Source organism: Meles meles, chromosome 18 (genome assembly GCF_922984935.1).
Source record: "Meles meles chromosome 18, mMelMel3.1 paternal haplotype, whole genome shotgun sequence".
Lineage (NCBI taxonomy): Eukaryota > Metazoa > Chordata > Mammalia > Carnivora > Mustelidae > Meles > Meles meles.
This window is the reverse complement of record NC_060083.1, coordinates 50674-77670: the sequence shown is the minus strand read 5'-3', so window position 1 is coordinate 77670 and position 26997 is coordinate 50674. Positions and strand designations below refer to the sequence as shown.

At 43.7% G+C, this 26997-nt stretch overlaps 1 protein-coding gene across 2 annotated transcripts in view; it reads left to right on the top strand.

Annotated features, from left to right (window-relative positions):
- Window positions 1-26997, top strand: part of COPS3 (COP9 signalosome subunit 3) — a 28149-nt gene extending 1152 nt beyond the window's left edge. The window contains exons 2-12 of one of the 2 annotated variants that reach the window (XM_045985185.1): window positions 2228-2357; window positions 4400-4512; window positions 4606-4655; window positions 6354-6446; window positions 7777-7956; window positions 10866-11006; window positions 12621-12794; window positions 14698-14784; window positions 25199-25312; window positions 26283-26363; window positions 26676-26997. In XM_045985185.1, the coding sequence (XP_045841141.1) occupies window positions 2228-2357; window positions 4400-4512; window positions 4606-4655; window positions 6354-6446; window positions 7777-7956; window positions 10866-11006; window positions 12621-12794; window positions 14698-14784; window positions 25199-25312; window positions 26283-26363; window positions 26676-26729 (1217 nt within the window). In that variant the 3' untranslated portion in view covers window positions 26730-26997. The remainder of the gene's footprint in view (window positions 1-2227; window positions 2358-4399; window positions 4513-4605; window positions 4656-6353; window positions 6447-7776; window positions 7957-10865; window positions 11007-12620; window positions 12795-14697; window positions 14785-25198; window positions 25313-26282; window positions 26364-26675) is intronic. The other variant, XM_045985186.1, reaches the window with a different exon arrangement.

Here is a 26997-nt window from a genome sequence, read left to right as displayed (position 1 = left end):
CCGCGGCGAAGGCACAGACTCGCAGTCCCTGGGGCGAAGAAACCGCTCTTTCCTGCCTTCCTTCACGCCACCAACGACTTGGCTTCTGCCTCCTGGGATGTACCGCAGCTGCTTAGATTTGGGTTGGAATCTTGTCAGTCCCTTCCCATGTGAGCCACTTAATTTCCCTGGGCCGGTTTTCTCACAAAGTGGAAGTATTTAGCGTCAAGTGAGGTCCCCGAAAGCTTTGTATGCTTGCTGGGCAAGGCACAGGCTGCCAGGCAGAGATGACCGGGACCCTTCCACTGCCTGTGGCTTCTGTGCCTCACGCTCCCTGCACAGTAAGTGTTGATGAGTTTCTCTTTTTCCTGCTCCTGCTCAGAATTTTCTAATGTGGACCGTAAGCAAAGGCAATTTCATAATATCCAGCTTTCTTTGAGTAGAGGAACTCTCGCCGGCCACAGCTCTGGGCTCATGTCAGAGCACCCCGTTGCCTCTCTCCTTGGCCCGCACGAGTTAACGATCGTAGGGTTTCATAGTGACCCAGCTTTGACTTTAAGTCTCAGCTCTGCATTGGTTACTTAATTGGGGGAAAATAATGGACTGAAATGCTTATTTCTCTGTGTTTCGTATCATCGCAAGTTTATTTAGAGTAGTGAGTAGATTATTTAACTAGAAGAAGCGATTTCACATTTACCAGTGAGATTTGTGATAAAATGATAGCATTTCCCCCATTCGACTTGTGTTATCTTGAAAGATGGTAATTAATTAGATCACAGATTTTTTTTTTTAAATTTTGCAGTGCATGTGATATAGTATATTTCTTTATTTTTGGTGAAAATTTTAAATTATAGTAGGGAAGCGACAGAAACAAAATTACCAAAGTTCCTAGCTATGGTCACTTGGATTTTAAATATTATACTATTTAAGTGCTTTTGGGGGTTTTGATAAGGAAAAAAAGTCCCTTGGCTACTAAGTACAAATAGCTGATGTGTATAGCTTGAAGTTCAAAATACAAAAGAGAACTATAAAGGAGGAGACAAGAGGTTGTGGCGCATGGACTTATATAAACCCCATACGTGTCAACCTCATCCCCCGGGAAAGACAGCTAGTAGCATCTGGAAGTATAGAGTGTGCCCGTACTGTCTGGTATCAGTGTAACCCATCGAAATCAGTGCGTCTCCTGCAGAGTACCAACTCAGGCCTAATTACAGTCTATACCTTTTGTTAAAACATAACATTTTGGGATGTGAGAAAAATTAGTGGATCAATTAGGAGATTAATTAACAGGCTGCTGATTGACAGGCTAATAAGCACTGTATTCTGAAACTGGAGAAATGACACAGCCCATCGGCCTGACTTTATGTTAAATTAATTCACCACCACAACCCCAGGAGGTGCAGAGAGGACACAGAGAGAACACATTTTCAAGTTAGCTAGGGGAGAGGGCATGAGATGAGGGTTCAAAGAAGGCCCAGACTGATTGTTGAATGAAGAGGAAGATCCAGGGGAACAGAGTGAAGGAGGGAAGACCAAGCATGGAGAACAGGATATGTAGAGGCATAAAGGTTAGAGAACATGACATGTTGTGTGAATTTTCTGAGCTTGGTGTGACCAGAGTAGGTGTGTGTGTTGAAACGGGGAGGGCAGCAGGGGGTAAGGCTGGGGAGGGTCAGGGCCCTGTTAGTGGGCTGAGGGATTATACTTCTTAAAACATTTGGAGTTATTTGATTGAGTTTTACATTTTGGAAAGCTCCCACAGGTACCAGTATAGAGAATGGGTTGGAGGAGAGAAAGAGAGAAGCAGGGGGACTGTTTCAAAGATTTATGATGTAGTCCAGGCAAGGAACGATCAGGGTCTGCATTAAGGCAGGGGAGAGAAAAAGGAATGGAGCTAAGAGACTTAGGAAGTCAAATTAAAAGTGAAATTGTGTTTGGTGATGTTTTGGATACAGAGAGGGAGATGAGAGTGGTGGTGACGGGAACGTGTACATTTCTGACTTGGGGAATGGAAGAGAGAACGGACGGAACGGGTAAACTTTCAGGGGCCAGAGGGAAATCAGAGGTCTGGTTTTGAGGTCATAGTCAAGGCCATTTCACGTCTCTGGCCTTGCTGAGTCCTCATCTGAAATGAAGGAGCTACAAGAAATCATCATTAAGTTATTTCTTGCTGGGGTATGAAGTCTGTGGTTAGTTTCTGTAGTTTCTTAGTGCGTAACTGAATGATAGTGTTATTCCTGTTTTCCAGGGCAAATGACTCAGCTTTGTGAACTGATCAACAAGAGTGGGGAACTCCTTGCAAAGAACTTATCCCATCTGGACACTGTGCTCGGGGCTCTGGATGTACAAGAGCACTCCTTAGGCGTCCTTGCTGTTTTGTAAGGGGCATCTTCTTTTACAGTTCTGTGCTTGCTAACCCTGAGTGCTCTGCACTTTCTGGCTGTCACTTTTTTGGTGTAGAAAAGTAAACCGTGTAAACAACATTGCGCTCTTTTGCACAAGTTTGCGTTTAAGTCACCGTAGTTAACATTTTCCTCATCCCAGCTAATCATGGTGTGTTGTATTTTCAGTTTTATAATTTTTCAACTGTTGTTTATGTTTATACACATTTTGAAATTTATTTTAAAAAATCAAACGGCTATCTCAATTGTGGGCCCTATGGTTTGCATGTATCTGAATACTTTTCTTCATGTCGTCTGTCGAATCGTCCACATTTCCTACCTCAGAAAGCTAGTAGGGAGAGTGATGGCACAGGGCACGGTGGGACGTGTTGAGTGAAATTACCAATGATCCACAGCAACGTTGCTTCCGGTTCCCTTCAAACAAGGTCAAGCTGGTCAAGACCAAATGAAATAGATCTTATTTCATTTAGGGTTCCTTGTAACTCTGTGTGCGTGACAGAATTCTTTTCTCTTGGTGTTTTAGTATGACAGATTGGAAGTGTTATGGTTGTCGTGAAAGTTGAAACACTGTAAATAAATCCAGAGGAAGTGGACTTCGAGCAGGGTCTGGCTCCACTGGCCCAGCAATTCTTAGGCAAAGATGTGTTAGAATAGAGTTTAGAAAGGAGACCGTCAGAATAAGTCTGGAGCTGTGGGCTACAACATGGTAGTCATTAGCTGCATGTGGCTCTTGAAATGTAAATTCATGAACGGTAACCCTTCAGTTCCACTGGCTGCTCGTCAAGTACCCAGTAGCCTTATGTAGCTGCTGTGTTGGACAGCACAGGTAAAGAATATTTCTACCGTTGCAGAAGGTTCTTCTGGGATGGTGCGGGCAGGTAAAGATTTCTCCTCTGTGTGTTTGCTGGTTAAAACCAGATAGCACGCATTTTTATGCACACACACACTTCCATCTTGATGCGTATCAAGGGAAGTCAAGTACAGGAAAGCATTTCGAAGCTCGAAGGTATATCTTAAAAGAAAACCTGGAGGGAACCCTGAACTTGTTTCTGAGTACCCTGGATTTGAATTAAGAGCTTTCACTTACAAAGTGTGGGGCCCTGGGCTTCATATTTGTACTTAATAAAATGGAAATCACAGGGCCACACGGACCAATTTTGAAGCCCAAATGAGATTGTTTGAGATACATTTTGATGAGATGTTCGGTTACAGGTGTGTGGTCACACTGTTAAGTTGGGTAATAAACACATAGACAGGAGGACAAATGTGAACACGTAGAAGCAGGTGTGTTCAGGCAGTAATATCCATTTCATTTTTCTTGAAGTTAGTTTCAGCAATTCATTTATTTGCAAAATAGAAGAGCTTGTAGTTTACTTGTACGCGGTGCGGGAGCATTAGTAGCGTATCTGATTTCCTCCCCAAACCTGTCTCTGGCCCCCTCTCAGAGTGTCGTTGAAAGGTCCCATCTGCCAAGTGACTCAGGGTGGATCATCTGTGTCCTCCCTTCCCCCCTTTTCTGGCCTTCCCATCAGTTGGTGGGATGGACCACAGCACCCCGTGACCCACGGCTGCAGCCTCGAGCCAGTCTGGCGTTCTCAGTTCTTGTCCCCCTTTGGTCTGTCCTCAGAGCAAGAACAACAACAACTGCTTTTCAAATGAGTAAATAGCCCTAAGCACCTTGGTGCGCCAAAGAAAAATGGTTTGGAAAATTTGGGGGTAGAAATTTATATTCAGTTCCCTCGTGAATATTAGACCACATGGTGTTTGGCCTCATTTGAGGGAGTTTTCTATTTTCAAAGTTCTTTATTAAGCATATTTTTCTCGACCTTTATTTGTGCCTATGTTCTGTGTCTTGATTGTGCCAAGAATTAGGTCAGTGCATTTCTTAGTTTTTTAAAAGATTGTGGCTCATTTACCTTCATCGAGCACTGGAGAGAGGCTCGCCTTCTGGCCTTAGTTGCTTCTCCGTTTCCCTGATGAAATATCAGGATGGATTGATGCTTTTCTCTTTCTTCCAGATTTGTGAAGTTTTCCATGCCTAGTGTTCCTGACTTCGAAACGCTGTTCTCACAGGTTCAGCTTTTCATCAGCACCTGTAATGGGGAGCATATTCGATATGCAACGGACACTTGTAAGCTCAATAACACTTTGTTTATTTCCCACCGAATGCATTTTGCCTGACTAGCCGTTGATGTTGTCAACATTTTGTCATTGCTGTCTCTAGTTGCTGGGCTTTGCCATCAGCTGACAAACGCACTTGTGGAAAGGAAACAGGTAAGCAATGTTATTCAAGTATTTCTGGTTACTTTTTTTTTTTTTAAGATTTTATTTATTTATTTGACAGACAGATCACAAGTAGGCAGAGAGGCAGGCAGAGAGAGAGGAGGAAGCAGGCTCCCTGCTGAGCAGAGAGCCTAATGTGGGGCTCGATCCCAGGACCCTGAGATCATGACCTGAGCCAAAGGCAGAGGCTTAACCCACTGAGCCACCCAGGCGCCCTCTGATAAGATCTAACTTACACGGTGAACTGAATTGTTAAAGTTCCAGCTTAGTACTGAGCACCCTGGCAAACGTATGTAGTAGCCAAGCATTGGCTGTGGGGACAGCTAGCTCCTTCATTGGGTGAGGCTCTGAGACCCAGGGAGGAGGAGTGCCTCAGGGCAGCCTACTGCTGCTGGTGGATGTTTCTGGAATTACTATCCTAGCCCCCATTTTGTTGTAATATACTGGGGTTTTGTTTGTTTGCTAGAACTCTTAACTTTTGGTTATGACATTTTAGCTTTACAAAAAGTGGCAGGAATAATATGAAGAATCCCCATGTACCTTTCACCCGGATTCTCCAGATGTTAATATTATTTTACCGCACTTACCTTTTCTCTCTCTGGGTTTGTTTTTTTTTTTTTTTTTTTTTTTTTTTTTTTTTTGAGCCATTGGAAAGAAAATTGCAGATACATTGCCACTTACTCTAAATACTTCAATGACTGTTTCCTAAAAATTAGGACATTCTCTTATATAACCAGAATACAGTGATCACTATCAGGATCCTTTAAACAAATCTACTGATTTTGCTGCTGGTTTCCCTAATGTCCTTTACAACAAAAGAAAATCTCAGATCATGAATTGCATTGGGTTGTCCTGTCTCTTTCATCTGCTTTAATCTGAAACAGTTCTCTGTTCCTTATTTGACTTCTTGATACTCACAAGTTTTCATTTGGGTTTTTTTTTTTTCTTTTAAATTATTATTTGAAATTGAACTTTCAGATAGTGCTTGGAAGGAGATAAGACAGAAAGAACCATTTGGTGTTTTGTCAGAATATTAAATTGTGGTTTGAAAGAAATGGTTAAAAAAAAAAAAAAGTCTTTATTGAAAACCCCACATAAGTTATTTAGTGATTTTTAAAGTCACATCGCTTGTCCAGAAACTGACTACCTCACTTGAAACTCGGTCTTGTTATTTATAATCAAGGCAGGAAACGGTCTGTTCATAAGTTATGGTATCAGTTTCAATAGGAATTTATTATCAGGTAAGAGATGGTGGTGTTGGGCTGATCCCTAGACTGCCTTGTGGGAAGATGCCAACATCTTTCTCCACAGCTAAGTTTACTAAGCATAGGCTCTTTATGGTAAATAATTTGGATTTTTTTGTTTGTTTGTTTCAAATGAACTGTTGATAAAGTAATACTCCTTTTTTTTGGTAATACTGCTTTTGATTATTGCTCTGCGTTGAAAAAAAAAAAGCTTTATGATTTAAAAAATGGTGCCGAATTACTCTAAAATGGCGTAAGAAACAGCTTAAGAAAATGTTTTCTGATTGACTATGGACAGAAATTTCCTGAAAGAGTATGGAAACCTCATATTGTTATTTAAAGGAACCTATCAATTAGTGTTATTTTTTATTTGTAAGTGACAACATAAGATCCAATGTGCTGCCATCTTTGAGAACTTATCTGAAAGAGATGTCGTTTCTGACAGCCCCTGCGAGGAGTTGGCATCCTAAAGCAAGCCATAGACAAGATGCAGATGAACACAAACCAGCTGACCTCAGTACACGCCGATCTCTGCCAGGTGAGCTGCCGCGGAGTGTGAGTCACCCTGAGGCAGAGGTGGGAGGTTGGACACGGAGCATTATTGGTGGAGACTGTGATAGGTTCTAGAAGTTGAAAAATATACTAACGTTGTTAGGAAGGGAATTTTCAGCTGGCGGCTGCTGAACACACACTGTAGAATGGGGCTCAGCCATTAGGTTTGTGATGTGAGGAAACTGAGTCATTATTGGGTTTGATGTTAACCCAATAACATTCTTAACGTAGTTAAGAATGTTCCAAGTCATTTTCTTTTTAAGGAATAATGGACCCTGAGAACAAATACAGATAACTGCTTGCACCTTGAAGTGTTACTCATTTTATTTTGTGTGGTTACAAGCCCAGAAGGCAAAAGGGAAGATGTGGAATGAAGTCTTCCTGCCACCCTGCTCACTAGCCACCCATCTCTTCTCTGCAGAGGAAATCCGTGTTAGTTTTTTGTGTATCCTTCCAAAGATATTTTGTGCACATATAAGCAAATGCGTGCACTTTTTCTCTCATTTTTTTTTCACACAAATAGCAATGATCTGTATGAACTCTTGTCTTTTTTCTGCTCACTGTGTCTTAGAGAGGACTCCACTTCAGTGCTTTACAGCTTTAGAGTATTCCATAAGACCCAGGGTAGGGGCGTTTCAACCAGCCTCATGGGGTGTAGATTGTGTCTTTAATAACATGGTCCACGGATTATTCCACACACGTGGTCTAGTATCACATCAAGGTGCTTTCCTTTTCTTTACTTTTTAGCTGTTAAAAGCCCATGGTGATTGAGGGATCACGTACACACAGTAGAGTGCACTGGTCCTAAACGCACAGCTCTGTGTCTACACCTAGACCCGCCCTTGTGCTGGCATCACGCAGTCACAGGACGTTGCCGTGTGCTTGCCTTCTTGAGTTCGAGTTGAGCAATTCTCTCTACTTACCTGCAGGATTCAGCAGTTGAAAAGAAATAATTGAAGAGAAACTTCCATTTTTATCATTCCATACTGATCTCTTTCTCTTCTCTTCAAAGAGAAAAAGGGCTCACTTGTCTGGGCATCTGTGAACAGAATGGGTGCTAGGTGGGCTATTAACAGCTGCTTCCATTCCTCTGTGGAGGACTTTATCTCAAAGCTGCTTCATCCTTGTATAAAGAAATGCTATTTTATACTGAATGCTTAAGAAAATGGGGTACTATGTCAACAATTAGAAGATTTTTAATCAGTAAAATGGTTTAAAATATTTTCTTGATCTTTCTGGAATCTATGAATTTGCTCCTTCTGCTAAAGCATGCCAAGTACAATTAAAATGATGATATAATATAAAATTTTTCACAGCTTTGTTTGCTGGCAAAATGCTTTAAGCCTGCCCTTCCATACCTTGATGTGGACATGATGGATATCTGTAAAGAGAATGGAGCCTATGATGCAAAGCACTTTTTATGTTACTATTATTACGGAGGGATGATCTACACTGGGCTGAAGAACTTCGAAAGAGCGCTGTACTTTTATGAACAGGTAATCATCTCTCTAAATGCCCCGAGGCTATGTTGAACTTGTGCGCTCAGAGATGTGTACAGCTGCGGTGGATTGACCTTGGGCCTCTGAGTTTCGGGTGGAGGTCCTTTCAAACACTGTTTCTCTGTCTTCAAGTAAACAGCGGTAAACGGTTCCTTAAGTTGAAGGGCAGGGGCAGCGGAGGGAGGAGTTCTGCTGCGTGGGGTCTGATAGAGGCTTGCCGTTCGTACCCTGTCCCATTTGGGTTAAGTTCTGTACATCACCCGACCCTTATAGCTTTGCAGAAAGGGGAGAGAGCGAACTGAATGATCTCTGAAGTGTCTTCTTGTTCTAAACTGTGTGTGGTGTTCTGTTGAGTTTTATTTATTTTCATAAGTAAAGCATACTCTTTTTTTTTAAGGTTTTATTTATTTATTTGACAGAGACCACAAGTAGGCAGAGAGAGAGGGGGAAGCAGGCTCCCCACTGAGCAGAGAACTTGATGCAGGGATCAATCCCAGGACCCTGGGATCATGACCGGAGCCCAAAGGCAGAGGCTTTAACCCACTGAGCCACCCAGGCGCCCCATAAGTAAAACATTCTTATGTGGAAAACCTTTTCCTGCTTTGTGTCTTTATAATGGCTACTGGTCTGTGCAATGAGATACATTACAGAATTTGGTAGAATTTTTTAGATTCTGAGAAAGAGACATAACATTGGCCAATACTAGTATTTTAAGAAATTGTCAGAAGTTTATACTTCTTATTATATTCATAGCACATATTAAGGTAATAAAGGATAAAGGAACTCACAATTTAGTTGAAACGTTAACAAATAGGTGTGCGTGGCATGCGTCTCTGACGGAACATTGCCTCAGTGCGTGGGGGGTCGATAAACACTTAAGGGGACTGAGGGAAGAGTCACCAGAAGGCGCTGTTGGGCAGAGATGGTGTCATTAAAGGATGTGTGTTGTCAGGGGCAGCTGGCTGGCTCAGTCAGTAGGACGTGCCACTCTTAATCTCGGGGTCTTGAGTTCAAGCTCCATGGTGGATATAGAGCTTATTCAAAAGAATGACGTCTGGTCAGGTAAAATCTTCAAGGTGACTTCTCTTTTAGAGTTTCAGAGTACAGAGTCAAAAGTTTGAGTTCTTCCCAAAATGATAAAGACACTTTGCAGCCACTGAGTGGATGATCATTTTACAGCCCAGTATGGTAGCTGATAACATACTGATGAGCCAGAAATACCAGGATGATGAGGGCCTTAAAAAGGCAGGCAAGTAAGTCGTGCACTTGGGAAAGAAGCGCTATCACAAGTAGTTAAAATGTTAAAAACAAAACATTTCTGATATAGATAGCCGCCTTTTCGCTGAAAGCATGTTTATACCCAGATTCTGCGCGAGCGACAAACATTGTCTAGTGTTCATCTGCTTCACGCAGCTGTGGAATAGCACACCGGCGGCTATAGATGGCATTAGTACCTTAGTTTCGGAAGGTGGCACAGATTTTTTTACTGCTTAAGAAAATTCCAAAAGGAAGATGCCCTTACTGGAGAAAAATCAGATCATGCAGCATCATAGAAGCAGGAAGTGAAAGCAGCTGCACTCCCACGCCACGTCACACGTTGACCTACTTGACTGACGAGTCCTCGATTGGCGGGAATGGCCGTTGATTGTGCTGTTTCACCGTCAGAGCCGCGTTGTGGCAGGAGTGCTTGCACGTGTACCTGTGTGCGCGTCTGTGAGTGTTTCTGCAGAATCTCAAGTCCCTCACAGGCTCAGTGGTTTGGGTTTTGATTTGGAATATTTGCACTGACTTGGGTATGATAGTTTTCACTTCTCCCAGACCTTCCTAAATCCGGGCGAAACGAAGTGGAAAGGCAGCCACAGAATGGGAGAAGATATTTGCAGATCCCATTTCTGATAAGAGACTTGCAGCCAGAACATTACAAAGACCTCTTACGACCCAACAATAAAAAAAAAAAAAGAAAACATTTAAAAATGGTCAATGGATTTGAATAGGCATTTTTCCAAAGGTGATACACGACCAATAGGCGCATGAAAAGATACTCACCATTGCTAGTGGTCAAGGAAATGCAAATCAAATCCACAGTGTGGCATCAGTTCACACCCAGTAGGATGGCTAGAATGAAAAAGAGACAGCCAACAGTAACCAGTGGTGACCAGCAGGTGGGGAATTTGGGAGCCTCATAACTGCCCATGGGAGTGTAAAATGGTGCGGCCACCATGGAAAACAGGCCGGAGTTCCTCAGAATGTTAAACCTAGAGTTACCACCACGACCCAACAATTCCACTCTTAGGAATATACCTGAGGGAAGCGAAGACAAGGGTTTCCACCAGAATCTGTACACTGATGTTCACAGCTGCCCTATTAGTGGCCAGGCGGTGATGCCCATCAACTGAGGAGAGTAACCAAAATGTGTCCAGCCATGCAGTGGCGTATGATTCAGCCACCAAGTGGAATGAGGCACTGGTAACTGCTACGACATGGATGAGCCTTGACAACCAGTGAAAGAAGCTGGTCCAGTCACAACAGCCCCAATATTTATTATGATGCCATTTCTACGAAATGTCCAGAATGGCAAATCCATAGAGACAAAGTAGAATGATGGTTGCCTGGGGCTGGCAGGAGAAGAGAATAGGGAATGACTGTTAAGGAGTGTGGGGTTTCTTTTTGGAGAGACGGAATTGTTCTGAAATTACGTAACAGTCATAAACTGTCGGACAGCATGGTGAATATACCAAAAGCCACAAACAGTAAACCTGAAAAGGGTCATTTTACAGCGTAAGAATCCTGTCTCAAGAAAGATGCTATTAAAACCACGGGATATGGAAGAATTGTTATTTAATTCAAGTGATACATGTGGCTGATTGCCCTTTCTCCTGTGTTGTGCTCTCTCTCCTGTTGCTCAGGCTATAACTACTCCTGCCATGGCGGTCAGCCACATCATGTTGGAATCCTATAAAAAGTATATCCTCGTGTCCTTGATATTGCTTGGAAAAGTGCAACAGCTACCAAAGTATGCGTCTCAAATCGTGGGTCGGTTCATTAAGGTGAGTTCTGAGTTGAGGACTTAGGTGGCTTGTTAAGTCTATAAGGAGATTATAATGATACCTAATTCTGTAATTTTCTTTCATAATGACACAGCTCTCCCGGCAACTTCAAGTTAGCAGAGTTTTGATAAACTTAATAGCAGACACTTACTGTCTGGAGCCGTATGCCCTCTGATCACCTGACTGGGCTGGAATGTTCCTTAGAAATTTGTTTTCTAACTTTAACTTTGAGTGACTATTGCCATAGATGTTTAGACTTCTCTAAAGGTTGTTTTATTGTTGTTGTCATTGTTATTCTTCATTACAGTTTAGCAGAATTGCTAAAAAGGCGGTTTTGATTTTATTGAACTCAATCTGCCCAAGCGTGGGAAATCTTTCTAGAGCCCCCATATGAAAAACCACAAGTTCTGTGCATTGAACTTTTGTTTTCACTGAGGACCCAGGTTTGGAATCACATTAAAAATAATTATTTAAAAAAACAGTCATTTGGATAACAATTTTAACCCTGTTCTTTGTTGTCTAGAACTCAAACTTTCAGGATATCAGTTAGAAAATCTTCCCAGTGAGAAGATTTTTATGCTGTCTTGTCGAAGATAGCCCCGTGTTCTTTGCTAAAGACAGTTACTGTGGTTCTTAGGGCTCTAGGCTGCCAGTCACAGATTGGGGTGGGGGAAGAGGTGGTTAAGAGAGGTTCCTCGAATCCCATGGAAGAGTGATGGGCAGTGTAGGTTTAGGGTGGCCATTCTCAGATTGTTTTGGAGAACTACATGGCCCCTTCAGGTGGCCCTTGAGCTGGCCTATTTTAGCAAGAGTGTTGTTGTTTTTTAAAGATTTTATTTATTTATTTGACAGAGAGAGATCACAAGTAGGCAGAGAGGCAGGCAGAGAGAGAGGGAAGCAGGCTCCCTGCTGAGCAGAGAGCCCGATGCGGGGCTCGATTCCAGGACCCTGAGATCATGACCTGAGCCGAAGGCAGAGACTTAACCCACTGAGCTACCCAGGTGCCCCAGTAAGAGTGTTTTTATAAAGTGATGTCTTCATGACTGCAGGATGTCATTCATAGGCATTAGTAGTTTTTTTATGAGGCTGTCATTCTCGGTAAAGAGCACAGACTTCAGAGTAGAGACAGAAGTTTGAACCCAGTTTCCGCCTGTGCCCCTCATGACCACCCCACATTGTCTCAGATCTCTGCCCCGATTTCTGAATATTTCAAATAGAGCATAATGTCTGTAAAATCCCTAAGGCAGCTCAGGGTCTTAGTAGGCCCTCCGCCGCTGTTAGTTCTCTTGTTCTGTCTTCTTTTCTCTTATCCAAGGAGAACAGATGGTCCTGTTGGATCCGGTGAGGTGTGTGCGTGTGCGTGTGCGTGTGTGTGTGTGAGAGTGAGAAAGTGTGCAAGAGATTTGAGAGTGCTAGGAGATTCTGCCTTCTTTTTTCCCCCAGTGTAATCACATATAAAAACTAGGCATTCACCTTGGGTAAATTTTAAGTTGTTAGGGAACAGTGAAGGATATTGAATGTACTTGTCAAAACATAGTAGCATGTCTTCTTTGCTTCCTATACGAAGTGTATATCTCTGCTGCTTTAATCCAGTTTTTTCCTTTAAACCTGTAGCCTCTTAGCAATGCATACCACGAGTTAGCCCAAGTCTATTCAACCAATAATCCCTCAGAACTCCGCAACCTGGTGAACAAGCACAGCGAGACGTTTACTCGTGACAACAACATGGGCCTGGTGAAGCAGTGCCTGTCTTCTCTTTATAAGAAGAATATCCAGAGGCTGACCAAGGTGAGGCAAGTGGCGCCCTCATACAGCCTCTCCTCTTCCCCTGGGGCCTCCCCCTCTTCTCTCCTCCTCCTCAGGGCTGAGGAAGCAGAGACGGGGACAAAGTGTGGCAGGACGTCTCTCCTAAGCAGCAGCTCTCACAACTGATGACTTAGAGAGAGTTGGGTTTATACCTCTTGGTCTTCCAGGGCTAGGGCAGGGTATTTGAGAAGAGGAACAGGTGACGAGGCAGACAGGTAGGAGATACGGCTCCATGCGGAGGCAGAGAAAGGTAGCCTGAGAGGGGAACAGTGCCATGGGCAGGGGGCGTGGGACTAACGATGCACACGAGTCCCCTGCGACCGGCGTGGCGCCACCGGGCCGTGTGACCTCTGTTGGAACTTCTTACCCGGACACGGCACCGCCCTGACATTGCCACTCGGGCGCAGCTGAACGGGCTACGCGCAGACGGCAGGCCAGTCCCACCGTGTTTGGTTGGAAAGTGGAAGTGAACTCATGGTTTCGGATGGTAGGAAACGTGCTGATTACCAAGTGTTGAAACAGCACAAAAAAGTACAGAAGAAACATGAAATCTCAGGTGACCTCCAGAGGCCCAGGCTTATAGGTAAAGGAAATGGAGAGCAGCTTCAAGCTACAGGATTGCCTCTACCTCCCGACAGGGAGTCTTCGCGCAGCCGTGGGATGGGGCGAAGAGGCAAAGGAGCCAGAATAGGGGTGTCTGTTGCGTGGCGACCTGGTGGCGGGAGGGCTGCTGGGCTCTGGGTGGAGGATATGGCAGTGGGAGGACCTGGAGAAGCCAGAGAGTGGTGAGGAGGGGACAGTCGTGGAGGCAAGTAGGCCAAGCAAGGATATAGGAAATTAGTCTTCACTTGGGTGAAACTGCTGTGTCCTTCTTTAAAAATTAACAATAATTTCCTTTTCTTGGATGCTACTCTCTGAGCTAAAATAAATGTAGATTTAAAGTAGATGTAGATTGGCTTATTACAGATTCTCCACCTCAGGGTTTTAACATGTTCTGCTCTGAGAAGACCGTTGCTGTAAATATTGCCAGCTTTCCTTAAAAAAGAGCTCTTTTAATGTGTTCCCAAAAGGGGACATTTTCCAGTCCCCAGTGGAGCAGAGGGCAACACTGACTTCCTCCTAATCCGCCATGTGGTTTACACATTTTAGCTTTGAATTTTGAAGAATGACTGCGATATTGTCAGTTACATTTAATAGGTAGTACATTTACAATACAGCATTCAAAGATACAGAAACCTCTGTTCGGGTCCCATACCCTGGCCCAACCCTCTTCTTTCTGCAACCTGCATTACCAGTTTCTCGGGTGGCCTTCTAGAGCTTGTCTGTGCTCAGAACACACACGCACGCACACCACCCTCTCTCACAGATACACACACTCTCTTTCCCTTCGTTTACACAGTGCGCCTTGCATGCTATTCATCCTCCTTTTTTATGTTTAATGGTATACATTATCATCTCAGATTCTCTTTCAGTCCATGAGAAGTACCCTCGCTTTTTCTTTTTTTTTTTCACAACTGGGTAGGAGTCTGTTGGTGCAATTTACTGGACTGTACCAACCTGCCCTCTGTTGGTGGACATTTAAGTGGTTCTAGGCCTTTGCTCTCGCACACGGTGCTGCAGTAAATAACCGAGTGTGTACAAGTGTGTACGTCTCTCAGGCACAGAGGGAAGTGTGTGCAGGACACATTTCTGGAGGTCAAGACCCCTCTAGGAAACTGATGACCACAACCATAGGCTTCATCAACTTCAAGTCATCTTCACAACAAAAAATGTCTTTGCACAGTCATGGGAAGCAGGTTTTCAGTGATTAGAGCTCTGTACACATTTAATAAAGTGTGTGTCCTCAGTTGTTTTACCTGTGATTAATTCTACTTCTGAATTTCAGACCTTTTTAACATTATCGTTACAAGATATGGCGAGTCGTGTGCAGTTATCTGGACCTCAGGAGGCAGAGAAATATGTCCTACACATGGTGAGTGTGTTTTCACTTTTAAAAACTGAATTAGTGAATTTTTCTCCCTATAAAAGTCATAGGTAGGGGCGCCTGGGTGGCTCAGTGGGTTAAAGCCTCTACCTTCGGCTCAGGTCATGATGCCAGGGTCCTGGGATCGAGCCCCGCATCAGGATCTCTGCTCTGCGGGGAGCCTGCTTCCCCCTCTCTCTCTGCCTGCCTCTCTGCCTAGTTGTGATTTCTCTCTGTCAAATAAATAAATAAAATCTTTAAAAAAGAAGTCATAGATATTCATTATAGGAAATATTAAAAAAGAGAGAGAGGGTGCCTGTGGTTCAGTTGGTTAAGTGGCTGCCTTCAGCTCAGGTCATGATCCCTCAACAGGGAGCCTGCTTTATCCTCTGCCTGCCCCTCCCCCTGCTTGTGCACTCTCTCTCTGGCAAATAAATAAATAAAATCTTAAAAAAAAAAAAAGAGGGGCGCCTGGGTGGCTCAGTGGGTTAAAGCCTCTGCCTTCAGCTCAGGTCATGATCCCATGGTCCTGGGATCGAGTCCCACATCAGGCTCTCTGCTCAGCAGGGAGCCTCCTTCTGTCTCTCTCTCTCTCTGCCTGCCTCTCTGCCTACTTGTGATCTCTGTCTATCAAATAAATAAATAAAATCTTTAAAAAAAAAGAGAAAGAGCGGGACATCCAAAAGTCAGAGTCACTTCTGGACATTTTGGTTTACTTCCTTAAAAGCTATGGGGTTTTCCAGTCTTACGTACTCATTTGATACGTGATATGCTACACACGGAGTGTCCTGTTAAAATTTTAAAACACTTGTGAAAGAGTTCGCATGTACCAACCGTCATAAAGCAGTGCTGCTCAGCGTGCTGATCCATGAGGGAGTCGTGAATTTGTGCCCCTGTGTAGGGCGGGGCATTGCTGCCCTCATCAAGGATGTCCTGTTCAGCTAGAGGGTGACAGTCGTTGACTGGGATCTGACTGGAGCCCCCTCCTTGTGGGCCATCATGACCATACTTAGAGTGGTGGCGGCAATAAAGGGGGCTAAAGCAGGCCCCATCTCAGTACCTGCCTTCAGAAATCAGATATTACTGTTATCCCTGCTGGTAACGTCCCAGCTACATCTCTCCACTCCCCAAATTTGGATAAGCATCATTTAAAAGAGTACGTGGTAGGGCCCCTGGGTGGCTCAGTTGGTTAAGTGTCTGCCTTCAGGTTATGATCTTGGGGTCCTGGGATTGAGCCCCAGGTCAGGCTCCCTGCTCCGTGGGGAGTCTGCTTCTCCCTCTACCCCCGCTCCCCGCTCATGCTCTCTCTCTGTCTCTCAAATAAAAAAATAAATGAAATCTTTAAAAACAAATAAACAAGTACATGGTGACCCAGCAAGTTGATACATTATAGTCCACCTCCCTGTTCGGTTTTGTAGTGGCTCTGATCTGACCCATCAAACCAGACTTGCATCCTCCGCCCAGGTCAGGCAAATCTTGAGTGCAGCAAGGCAGCAGTTTACATTTTTCCGCTAATGATCTCCCCTCTGATTTCAGGAGCGCTACCATGTGAGAATTAGAATAATGGTCATAAAGAAACTATTTTCCATTGTGATAATGGAGTATTTTACTTCCCTAGTGCAACGTACAGATGTTGAAGTATTTTTCTTCAGCCCAGTTCTCAGAGCACACACACGCATCCCAAACAGACAAAATCTGTCTGACATGACCAACCTTGGAGTGCCTGTCAAGAGCACCTTGCTAAGTAAACCCCGCAGGGCTTATACAGACTGAGTGCACAGAGTGCCCCCAGGAAACTCACTCTTGGGTGGGTGAGAAGAAACGCACGAGTGTGTATGACACCTGCAAGGACTCACGAACTAGGGACATGCTTTGAAGGATCAAAGGAGAGTGATGGGTTTTGAACCCTGTGTGACCGACCCAGACAGAGCCTCATAGGCTCTGGATCAACCAGGAGTGTTTTGTCTGCCAAGGAACATTTGCCAGTGTCTGAAGATATTTTGGTTGTCACAGTTAGGGCTGCTAACGTCGAGTGGGTAGAGACCAGAGATGCCACTCTCCATCCTGCAATGTAGAGGACCATCATCCAGCGGACGGAGATCCTGCGCAGGGGAGCCATACTGCTGAGTGATGGTGTGAGCTCAAGACTCGCTCTAGAGTATAAAGTCTATGAGGGCGGGGATTTTTCTTTTTTTAAATAAGACATAATTTTTTTAGTGCAGTTTGAAGTTCATAGCAAAATTGAGGGGGAAGGTAGAGATTTCCCATATGTGCCCTGCACGTTCACAGCTTTCCCCGTTAGCAGCAGCCCTCACAGGAGTGGCGTGTGTGTTACAGTTGCTGGACCTCTCCAGGCGCACTCTTGGAGGTGGACATTCTGTAGGTTTGGACAAGCACATAACGACGTGCGTGGAGCCGTCGTTGTGCTGTCACGCAGAGCTCTGTTTACTGCCCGAGAAATCTCTGCGCTGCCTTTCCGTCCCACCCCTGGCAACCACTGCTCTTGTTTATTGTCTTCACAGTTTTCCTTTTTCCAGAATGTCATGTAGTTGGGATCCTACAGTATGTAGCCTTTCCACATTGGCGTATTCCATTTAGTATCAAAATTGAAGGTTCCTCAGTGTCTTTTCATGGCTTGATAGCTCATTTCCTTTTAGTGCTGAGTATTGTTCCATTGACTCGATGTGGCACAGTTTATCCGTTCACCTCCCAAAGGACATCTTGGTTGCTCTCAAAGTTCGGCGATTCTGAGTAAAGCAGCTGTAAACATCCATGTCAGGTTTTTGTGTGGATGTATGTCTTCAGCCGCTTCGGTAAATGCCAACGAGTCTGATTGCTGGGTCATGTGGTAAGATTATGTTTAGTTTTGTAAGGAACTGCCCAACTGTCTTCCGAAGTGGCAGCACCATTTTGCACTCCCGCCAGCAAGGAAAGAGAGGGCCGGCAGGCCCCCATCCTCAGTAGCATTTGATGTACCTTCTTTGGTAAGGTATCTGTTTGGGTCTTTGGCCCATTTTTTAATCTATTTGTGTTTTTTGTTGAGTTTTAAGAGTTCTTTGTTTCTTTGTTTGTTTGTTTGTTTCTTTCTTTCTTTCTAAACTAATCTCTGTGTCCAGTGGGAGGCTCGAACTCACGACCCCTGAGATCAGGAGTTGCGTGCTGCACTGACTGAGCCAACTACGCCAGTTCTGTGTGTATTTGTGTATAGCAATTCTTTGTCAGACGTGTCTTTTGCAAATGTTTTCTCCCCGTCTGCGGCCTGTCTTCTCATCTTGACCTTGTGTTTTTCAGAGAGAAACTTTTCACGTTTGTGGAGCCCAGCTGATCAGTTCTTCCTTCCACGAATTGTGTCAGTAGCGTTATATCTGAAAAGTTACCATCACACCCAAGATCATCTAGGTTTTCTCCTACATTTTCTTCTGGGAGTTTTACAGTTCTGCATTTTACCTTTAGATCTGTGACCCATTTGAATTAATTTTTGTTAAGGATGTAAGGTGTGTGTTTTTGCACGTGGATGTCCAGTTGTTCCGGTATCACTCGTGGGGAAGGCCACCTTTGCTCTGTTCTCTTGGCTTTGCTCTCTGCCAGAGATCTTTTGACTGTTTACGTAGGCCTATTTCTGGGCTCTCTATTCTTTTTTTTTTTAGGATTTTATTTATTTATTTGACAGACAGAGATCACAAGTAGGCAGAGGCAGGCAGAGAGAAGGAGGGAAGCAGGTTCCCTGCTGAGCAGAGAGCCCCATGCGGGGCTCGATCCCAGCACCCTGAGATCATGACCTGAGCTGAATGCAGCGGCTCAACCCACTGAGCCAGCCCGGCGGCCTGGGCTCTCTGTCCTGTTCCACTGATGCATTTATCTGTTCTGTCACCCGGGCCACACTGCCTTGGTTCTGCAGCTTTACAGTAAGTTACAAGGTCAGGTAGGACCAGTCCTCCCGCTTGTTCTTCTCCTTTGATTTTCTGGGCCTTTTGCCCCTTCACATAAACTTGAGATTCAGTTTGTTGATATCCGTAAAATGACTTGCTGGGATTTGGACTGGGCTCATGTTGAATCTTTAAACCAAATTGGGAGGAACCGACATCTTGATAACTGGGAGTCTTTCTCTTTGTGCACGTGGAATACCTATTTAGTCCTTATGATTTCCTTCCTTTTCCTTTGATTTCCTCCTAGATCTTGTACACATTTTATTAGATTTATTCTTAAGTCCTTCACTGGGGGAGGGGGAGTATGCTAATGGAAATTGTATTGTTATTTATTTTTTTAAAAGTTTTTTCAAAGTTTGGGTATCTGTTAGAATTTTTAAATAAAGAGAACTGCAATTTGATTTTCGCATCTTGACTGTGTCTCGACAAAGGAGATGCCGCTGAGAGCACAGCAACAAACTCCTGTCCTAAGGCGGGGATGGACCAGTGTCCCCCCTCCTGGACCGACCCCTCAATCTTAACACCCTTTTCTGCTCACTTCCCCACCAAACCGCACGACTGGCAAATGAATCCAACACGAGTTTGCAGTGAGCCACTGCTTGATGTCACTCTTCCAGTCAAGGACCGAGCATTCTCCCCCACCATTTCTCAGCAGAAGACACACTGACTCTTTCCGTGGTACAGTTCGAAGTGCTGTCACATTGCAAAGATAAGCAGACACCTGAATTTTCCTCCTGTGCTCTTTTCCGGAACCTAACGTGGTTACCTGGGATGGGGACGGGACCGCACGCCTGCACTGGCTCAGTATAGCCGGATGGTTCCGCACAAGGAGGAGGCCATTTTTGGCGATACATAACATTACCGAAGAAATTCCACCCCACAGGACAGAAACAGTGCTTGATGCTCCAGGTTTTAAATTGTATTATTTTTAATTGGCAGTTTCGCTCATTTATTGCTAGTATATAGGAGGGAGATTGACTTTTCTGTGTTAACCGTGCCTCCTGCCCCCCTGTTATAATTGCCTGTTAGTTCAGGAGGGTTTTTTGGTTGATGCTTTCAGATTTTCTACATAAACAACCTTATCTATAAACAAGGACAATTTTATTTCTTCTTTCACAACTTTTTTCTTTCCTTTTTTCGTCTTATTCAACTTCCAGTATGATGTTGAAAAGGAGTGGTATGAGGGGACGTGCTTGCCTGGTTCTGTCTTTGTGGAGAAGCTTTGAGTTTCTCCCCATTAAATGTGATGTGAGCTGTAGGGTTTTTGTAGATACTCTTCAGGAACTTGGAAGACTTCCCCCTCTATTCTTAGTTTACTGAGTTTTTATCATGAATGGTTTTTGGATTTTATGAAATATTTTTTCTGCGCCTGTTGATACGATCACAATCTCTTTAGTTTGCTCATGTGATGAATTACATTGATGGTTTTTGAATGTTTATCCAGCCTTGCATGTCTGGGGAAATCCCACTTGATTGTGGTGTATCATGTAAGATTTATTTAGAGAGTGAGAGAATGAGCAAGAGCAGGAGTAGGGGCAGAGGGAGAGGGAAAGAGAGACTCTCTGCTGAGCACAGAGCCCCATGCAGGAATCAATACCATGACCCTGATAACATGATCTGAGCCAAAACCAAGACTTGGATGCTCAACTGACAAGCCTCCCGGGTGCCCCCGTGCTGTATGGTTCTTTTTTTTTTTTTTTAAAGATTTTATTTATTTATCTGACAGACAGAGATCACAGCCAGGCAGAGAGGCAGGCAGAGAGAGAGAGGAGGAAGCAGGCTCCCCGCCAAGCAGAGAGTCCGATGCGGGGCTTGATCCCAGGACCCTGAGATCATGACCCAAGCCAAAGGCAGAGGCTTAACCCACTGAGCCACCCAGGTGCCCCTGTATGATTCTTTTTTTTTTGTTTGTTTTAATACAAAGTTTATTAATGGGGTGATACAAATAGTTATAAATACAAGACCACTAATCCCATGCCAAGTACTTGTCTGGACCCTCATATTCATTTAAGAAGCCTCCCAAAATTTAGATCTCATAACAGCTGTTAATAAATTTAAAAATTCTTTGAGGCCTCTATAAGGTAGATATTATTATGATCCCTTTTTTAAAAATTGAGAAACTGGGGCACAAGTCAGTAATGAGCCCAACTGAGATGGGAACCCAAGCAGATCAGCTGTAGAGTCTACCCCCTTACCTAGTACATATGTTTGCCTTTCATTTACTTAAATATTTTGATTCTACTGACTGGTGTACTTTCTTGTGTGTTTTTAAACTAAACAAACTATAGTAACGACCCCAAATTTAAAAGCCTCATGTTCATTTGAATATTTGAGCCTTGACTCAAGGATCCTGAAACTGCCTGGCGGTGTCCAGGTGCAGGTGGTACCTCTTAACAGCTCTCGAGCACTAAAGAAAACAAATCCCAGCCTTTTATTAGGGGAACACCTGACAGGGCCTCCACTGAAGCACCCAGATTTGAGACAGAATCCCGTACAACTAGTGGAGCACCCCAGAGGAACAGGGTAAGTAGATCTGAGCCTCTCAGGTTTTGCCTCAAACTCTTCCTTAATTCTTTTTCATGCATTATTTGTATTTAATCACAGACGGCTTTAGTTTTGAAATTACATTTCCTAAACATCGAATGGACACGGACATTCTTCACATATTAGTACAGCTTTCCAAACACTGACACAACCCAGTTAGGATCAAGATCCAAGAGACTTTTTAAAAAAGTTCTAGAGGAACAATCGCTGCAAATTCATATTTTTCTCAATAGTACTTGGGTTTTATAGGACCAAATACAAAAACAATATCATGACATTTGGACCATAAGACATTTCATTTTCAGTTTTGTATTCACATTACATTTAGTATTTAGATAGTTCTTTTTTTTAATTTTTAATTTTTTTTTTTATATAAACATACAATGTATTTTTATCCCCAGGGGTACAGGTCTGTGAATCGCCAGGTTTACACACTTCACAGCACTCACCATAGCACATACCCTCCCCAATGTCCATAACCCCCCTCCCCCTCTCCCAACCCCACCTCCCCCCAGCAACCCCCAGTTTGTTTTGTGCGATTAAGAGTCATTTATGGTTTGTCTCTCTCCCAATCCCATCTTGTTTCATTTATTCTTCTCCTACCCCCCAAATCCCCCATGTTGCATCTCCACGTCCTCATATCAGGGAGATCATATGATAATTGTCTTTCTCTGATTGACTTATTTCACTAAGTGTGATACCCTCTAGTTCCATCCAGGTCGTCTCAAATGGCAAGATTTCATTTCTTTTGATGGCTGCATGGTATTCCATTGTGTATATATTCCACATCTTCTTTATCCATTCATCTGTTGATGGACATCTAGTTCTTTCCATAGTTTGGCTATTGTAGACATTGCTGCTATAAACATTCGGGTGCACGTGCCCCTTCGGATCACTGCATTTGTATATTCAGGGTAAATACCCAGTAGTGCAATTGCTGGGTCATAGGGTAGTTCTATTTCCAACTTTTTGAGGAACCTCCATGCTGTTTTCCAGAGTGGTTGCACCAGCTTGCATTCCCACCAACAGTGTAGGAGGGTTCCCCTTTCTCCGCATCCTCGCCAGCATCTCTCATTTCCTGGCTTGTTAATTTTAGCCATTCTGACTGGTGCGAGGTGATACCTCACTGTGGTTTTGATTTGTGTTTCCCTGATGCCGAGGGATGTGGAGCCCTTTTTCATGTGTCTGTTGGCCATCTGGATGTCTTCTTTGCAGAAATGTCTGTTCATGTCCTCTGCCCATTTCTTGATTGGATTGTTTGTTCTTTGGGTGTTGAGTTTGCTAAGTTCCTTATAGATTTTGGACACTAGCCCTTTATCTGATATGTCGTTTGCAAATGTCTTCTCCCATTTTGTCAGTTGTCTTTTGGTTTTGTTGACGGTTTCCTTTGCTGTGCAAAAGCTTTCGATCTTGATGAAATCCCAATAGTTCATTTTTGCCCTTGCTTCTCTTGCCTTTGGCGATGTTCCTAGGAAGATGTTGTGTATGGTTCTTTTTGATGCATTGTTAGATTTGCTTTTATTTTGTTGAGGATTTTTCATGTGTGTTCATGAGAGATACTGGTCTGCATTTTTTTTTCCTGTAATGTCTTTGGTTTTAATATCAGGGTAATGCCGGCCTCATAGGTTGAGTTGGGAAGTACTCCCTCTGCTTCTGTCCTCTGAAACCGACGGTGCAGATTGGTATAATTTCTTCCTAATCATTCGGTAGAATTCACCAGTGAGTCCTTGTGGGTCTGGTACTTTTGTTTTAGAAGGTTATTAATTATTGATTCAATTTCTTTTTTTTTAAAGCTTTTATTTACTTACTGACACAGTGAGAGATGGCGAGCAGAAGCAGGGGGAGCAGCAGGCAGAGAGAGGGAGCAGCAGGCTCCCTGCAGAGCAGAGAGCCCGACGCGGGGCTCGATCCCAGGACCCTGAGATCATGGCCTAAGCCGAAGGCTTAACCCACTGAGCCACCCAGGCGCCCCCCGACCCAGAATCAATTTCTTTAATAGATATTGGCCTATTCAGATTGTATGTTAGGGATTTTTTTAAGGAAACATTTTTTTGAAATACAGCCTGCACAGAGAAAAGTTACACTGCAGTGTATATGTGGCCAAACACATTTCACAAAGAGAAGACATCAGTGAAAGCAACACCTAGGTCAGAAAGCAGACTGTTTCAGCACCCCAGGAACATCTCAGTCCTTCCTGCTTCCAGCCCTGCCCCTGGCTAGAAAGGTATTACCCTGACTTCTCACATCCTAGTTTGTATTTGTTTTTGAGCTTTATACAAAAGGACGCATCCAGGACATACTTGTTTGGGTCTGGCTTTTTTTGCTTGATATTATGAGTGAAATGTTGCATGTCGTTTCCTTCATTTTCAGGGCTACAGTATTTCACTGTGTGAGTATACTTTCCCGTTAATTACTGGACATTTGGGTTGTTTCTAGTTCTGGTTACTATGAAAAGAACTACTGTCGTAAACCTAGGTTTGCGCTTCATTCGGGTATAGTCCACCCACGTTTTTGTTTTTATTTTGTTTCATTTTTAATATCTAATGCATTATTTGCTTCCGGGGTGCAGGTGACTCATCAGTCTTACATAATTCACAACGGTCCCCAAAGCATGTTCCCTGCCCTGTGTCCCCCACCCAGCCACCCTCCCTCCCACCCACTCCCCAGCAGCCCTGTTTGTTTCCAGAGATTACGAGTCTCCTATGGTTTGTCTCCTTCTTTAGTTTCATCTTGTTTTAGTTTTCCCTCCTTCCCCTATGATCCTCTGTCTTGTTTCTCAAAATGCTCGTACCAGTGAGATCATAGGATGATTGTCCGCCCGCGTTTTAAAGAGGCGGCTGTGTGTGATCACACAGAGAGTGATGTATTCTGTTGTATACGTGGGCCTGGTTGCCGTTGCATAAGTAGCATCTGCCCTTTCCAAAGCTACAGTGTGGAGCAGTGTGTTAAGAATCCTAATAATACCTTTATGAGACTTCCTGGTTTCTCACTATCTAACTTCCTGGACAGGATTTGGCTCTAAGGGCCAGTCAAATAAATCCCCAGTCACTTAGGCAAATAAAAGAACATAGACCTTGAAACTACCTTGGAATCAGCATTAGCAGAAAAGTTTTCCTGAAGGATCCGAAGAGAATTTATAGTGGGGTGAGACGAAAATGTCTTAGGGTTTCACAGTTGAAGAGGCAAGGCCCTTTACCAGCACCGTGCTGGGTGATGCAGGAAACAAAAGAAGCACATGCGGTTCTGGGATGATATGTCCATGTATCTGATACGAGATGTCCAGGGCAGGCAGATCCACAGAGCCGCAAGAAGACTGGTGGTTGTGAGCAGCGAAAGAAGATGGGAGAAGGAGACACTGCTCCAATGGGTACAGGGTTTCCTCTTGGGTGACGAAAATGTTTTGGAACTAGATAGAAGTGATTGTTACACATTAAAAATTATACTGTATTGTTCACTTTATTATTTTTTAAGAGATTTTATGTATGCATTTGAGAGAGACCGTAGGCAGGCAGGGGTGGGGTTGGCAATGAGAGAACGAAGGAGAAGCAGATTGCTGAGCAGGGAGACTGACGCAGGAGCCTGACACAGGGCTCAGTCCCAGGACCCGGGGTCATGACCTGAGCTGAAGGCAGACACTTAACCCACTGAACCACCCAGGAACCCCTGAATTGTTGACTTATAAAATGGTTAGTTTATATTATGTGAAACTTACCTCAATAAAAAAATTGCAAGCGCAGATGTGTGTGTGTGTGTGTGTGTGTGTTTTACCCCTTAGCATCTATAATGGTGCTAAGCACATAGTAGATGTTCAGTAAATACTGAATGAACAGATAGTGCTTAAAAATACACATACAATTTTATTGCTTTTTGTCCTTTCCCCTGATTATATTGAAACACTGTAGATCTGCAGAGTATCTGGGTCTAAACTACTTTCCTGATTTCTTTTTTTACAGATAGAGGATGGTGAAATTTTTGCAAGTATTAATCAGAAGGATGGTATGGTCAGTTTCCATGATAACCCTGAAAAATATAATAACCCAGCCATGCTTCATAACATCGACCAGGAGGTAGATACGAATGCCAGGTTTTGATTTGTTTGTTTGTGTTGATCGACGTTTGAGATGCTGTGTTTGAAATACTGCGCTCCAGGACAATTTTAGTTTTAACTACAAGTAGTTCCCAACTAGTTTCTAGGTCCGTCTTTGTTCTTAAAAAGTTACTTTGGAAACGGGCATTGCTTCAACCTCTCCCAGATTGTATGATTTTAAGTAAATGGTGGGTTGGATTTCCCGTCAGCTCACCAGAGCCTAGTTTAGCTACTAAAACATTTTAGGGTCTTAAAATCGGTACAGTTTTATTCACACCAACCACCATTTATGATGTGGAGCCTCATTCCTGCAGGAAAGTGCACTGAGGTTCCTGGTCCAAGTGGGAGGGAGCGGGGCGGCTGGGAGAGGAGGGCCATGCCACCGTTCCCAGGCAGTAGCTGAGGGCTGGAGCAGGGTCCTCTTTGCGGCTCTTGAGATCATGCTGCTCTGAGTGCCCCTCTGGGTTCAAGCCGTGAGTTGGGACTGTGTGGGCAGTCTGTGTTTCTTATGTCTGACATTAAATCTCAGAAGCCTAAAAGCAATGAAGAGTAACATAGTATACTTCCACACTCCGTTTTTTGCAGTTTAAAATCCAAAAGCCCCTGAAAACTGAAGGTTTTTGGTAACTCAGTGTGATGGCAAATTTCACCCGAAATGATGTATGGTCTTTATTCTGCTTAGTGGGCATATTTTTAGGTTTCACTGCACAAAATATTAATGTGTTTGGTTATGGGGCACCTCCCTAGATCCTGCTGGGGTGTTCGTTAATATGTAGAACTTATATTCTGTTAACTTTCTGCATTCAAAAAATTCTGGTTCCAAAACCTGTGTAGCCCCAGTGTTTCAGATCATGAGACTGTGAACCTGTAGGACCCATATTAATACTAGAGGTTAAAAGAGGTAAATGGACCTGAACTCACTAACCACCTTCAAACGTGTCTCTCACCAGATGCTGAAGTGCATTGAGCTGGATGAGCGACTGAAGGCCATGGACCAGGAGATCACAGTGAACCCCCAGTTCGTACAAAAGGTGACTAGGGTTTCCGTCATTAAATCGAAGTGGCTTGGGTAGAAAAGGAGAGCTATTTCCTCATCAGGAATGTGAACTTGATTTGAGGTTAAATGTTTAATTGCCCAAAGTTCTTGAAAATTTTTGTCACTGAGTTCACAGAGAGATTCACTGAGATCATTTTCAAACTACGGTCTGGACGTTTGCAAACTACAGCCTCTTCATTTGCACACAGGGTGACTGTCCTTGGGAAGGAGTGAGTGTGCTTGTTCGGGGCTGGTGGGAACCCTTTGACTAGCGCAAACATAAATGGATTGTCTCTCTCCTTTACAGAGCATGGGATCACAAGAAGATGATTCTGGAAACAAACCATCTAGTTACTCTTGAAACTCACGTCCATCCTGAGTTAGAGGCGAGAAATTTATCACCTTGGCCAGCGGCAAGTGTTAGGAGGGCAGCGGGGAGGACCAAGCCTGTTTGACCCGGACGTTAAGAGATTACATTTTGTTTGGACACCTTCAGTCCTGTGTGCTTTAAGAAAACCATTCTCCCTGCCGCGAAAGGAGAAAAATCCAAACTTCAAAGTCTGTTGTGGATTTATTTATCCTCAGATTAATGTTGTGATTGCATTAAATCTACCTTTTGTTTTAAATTA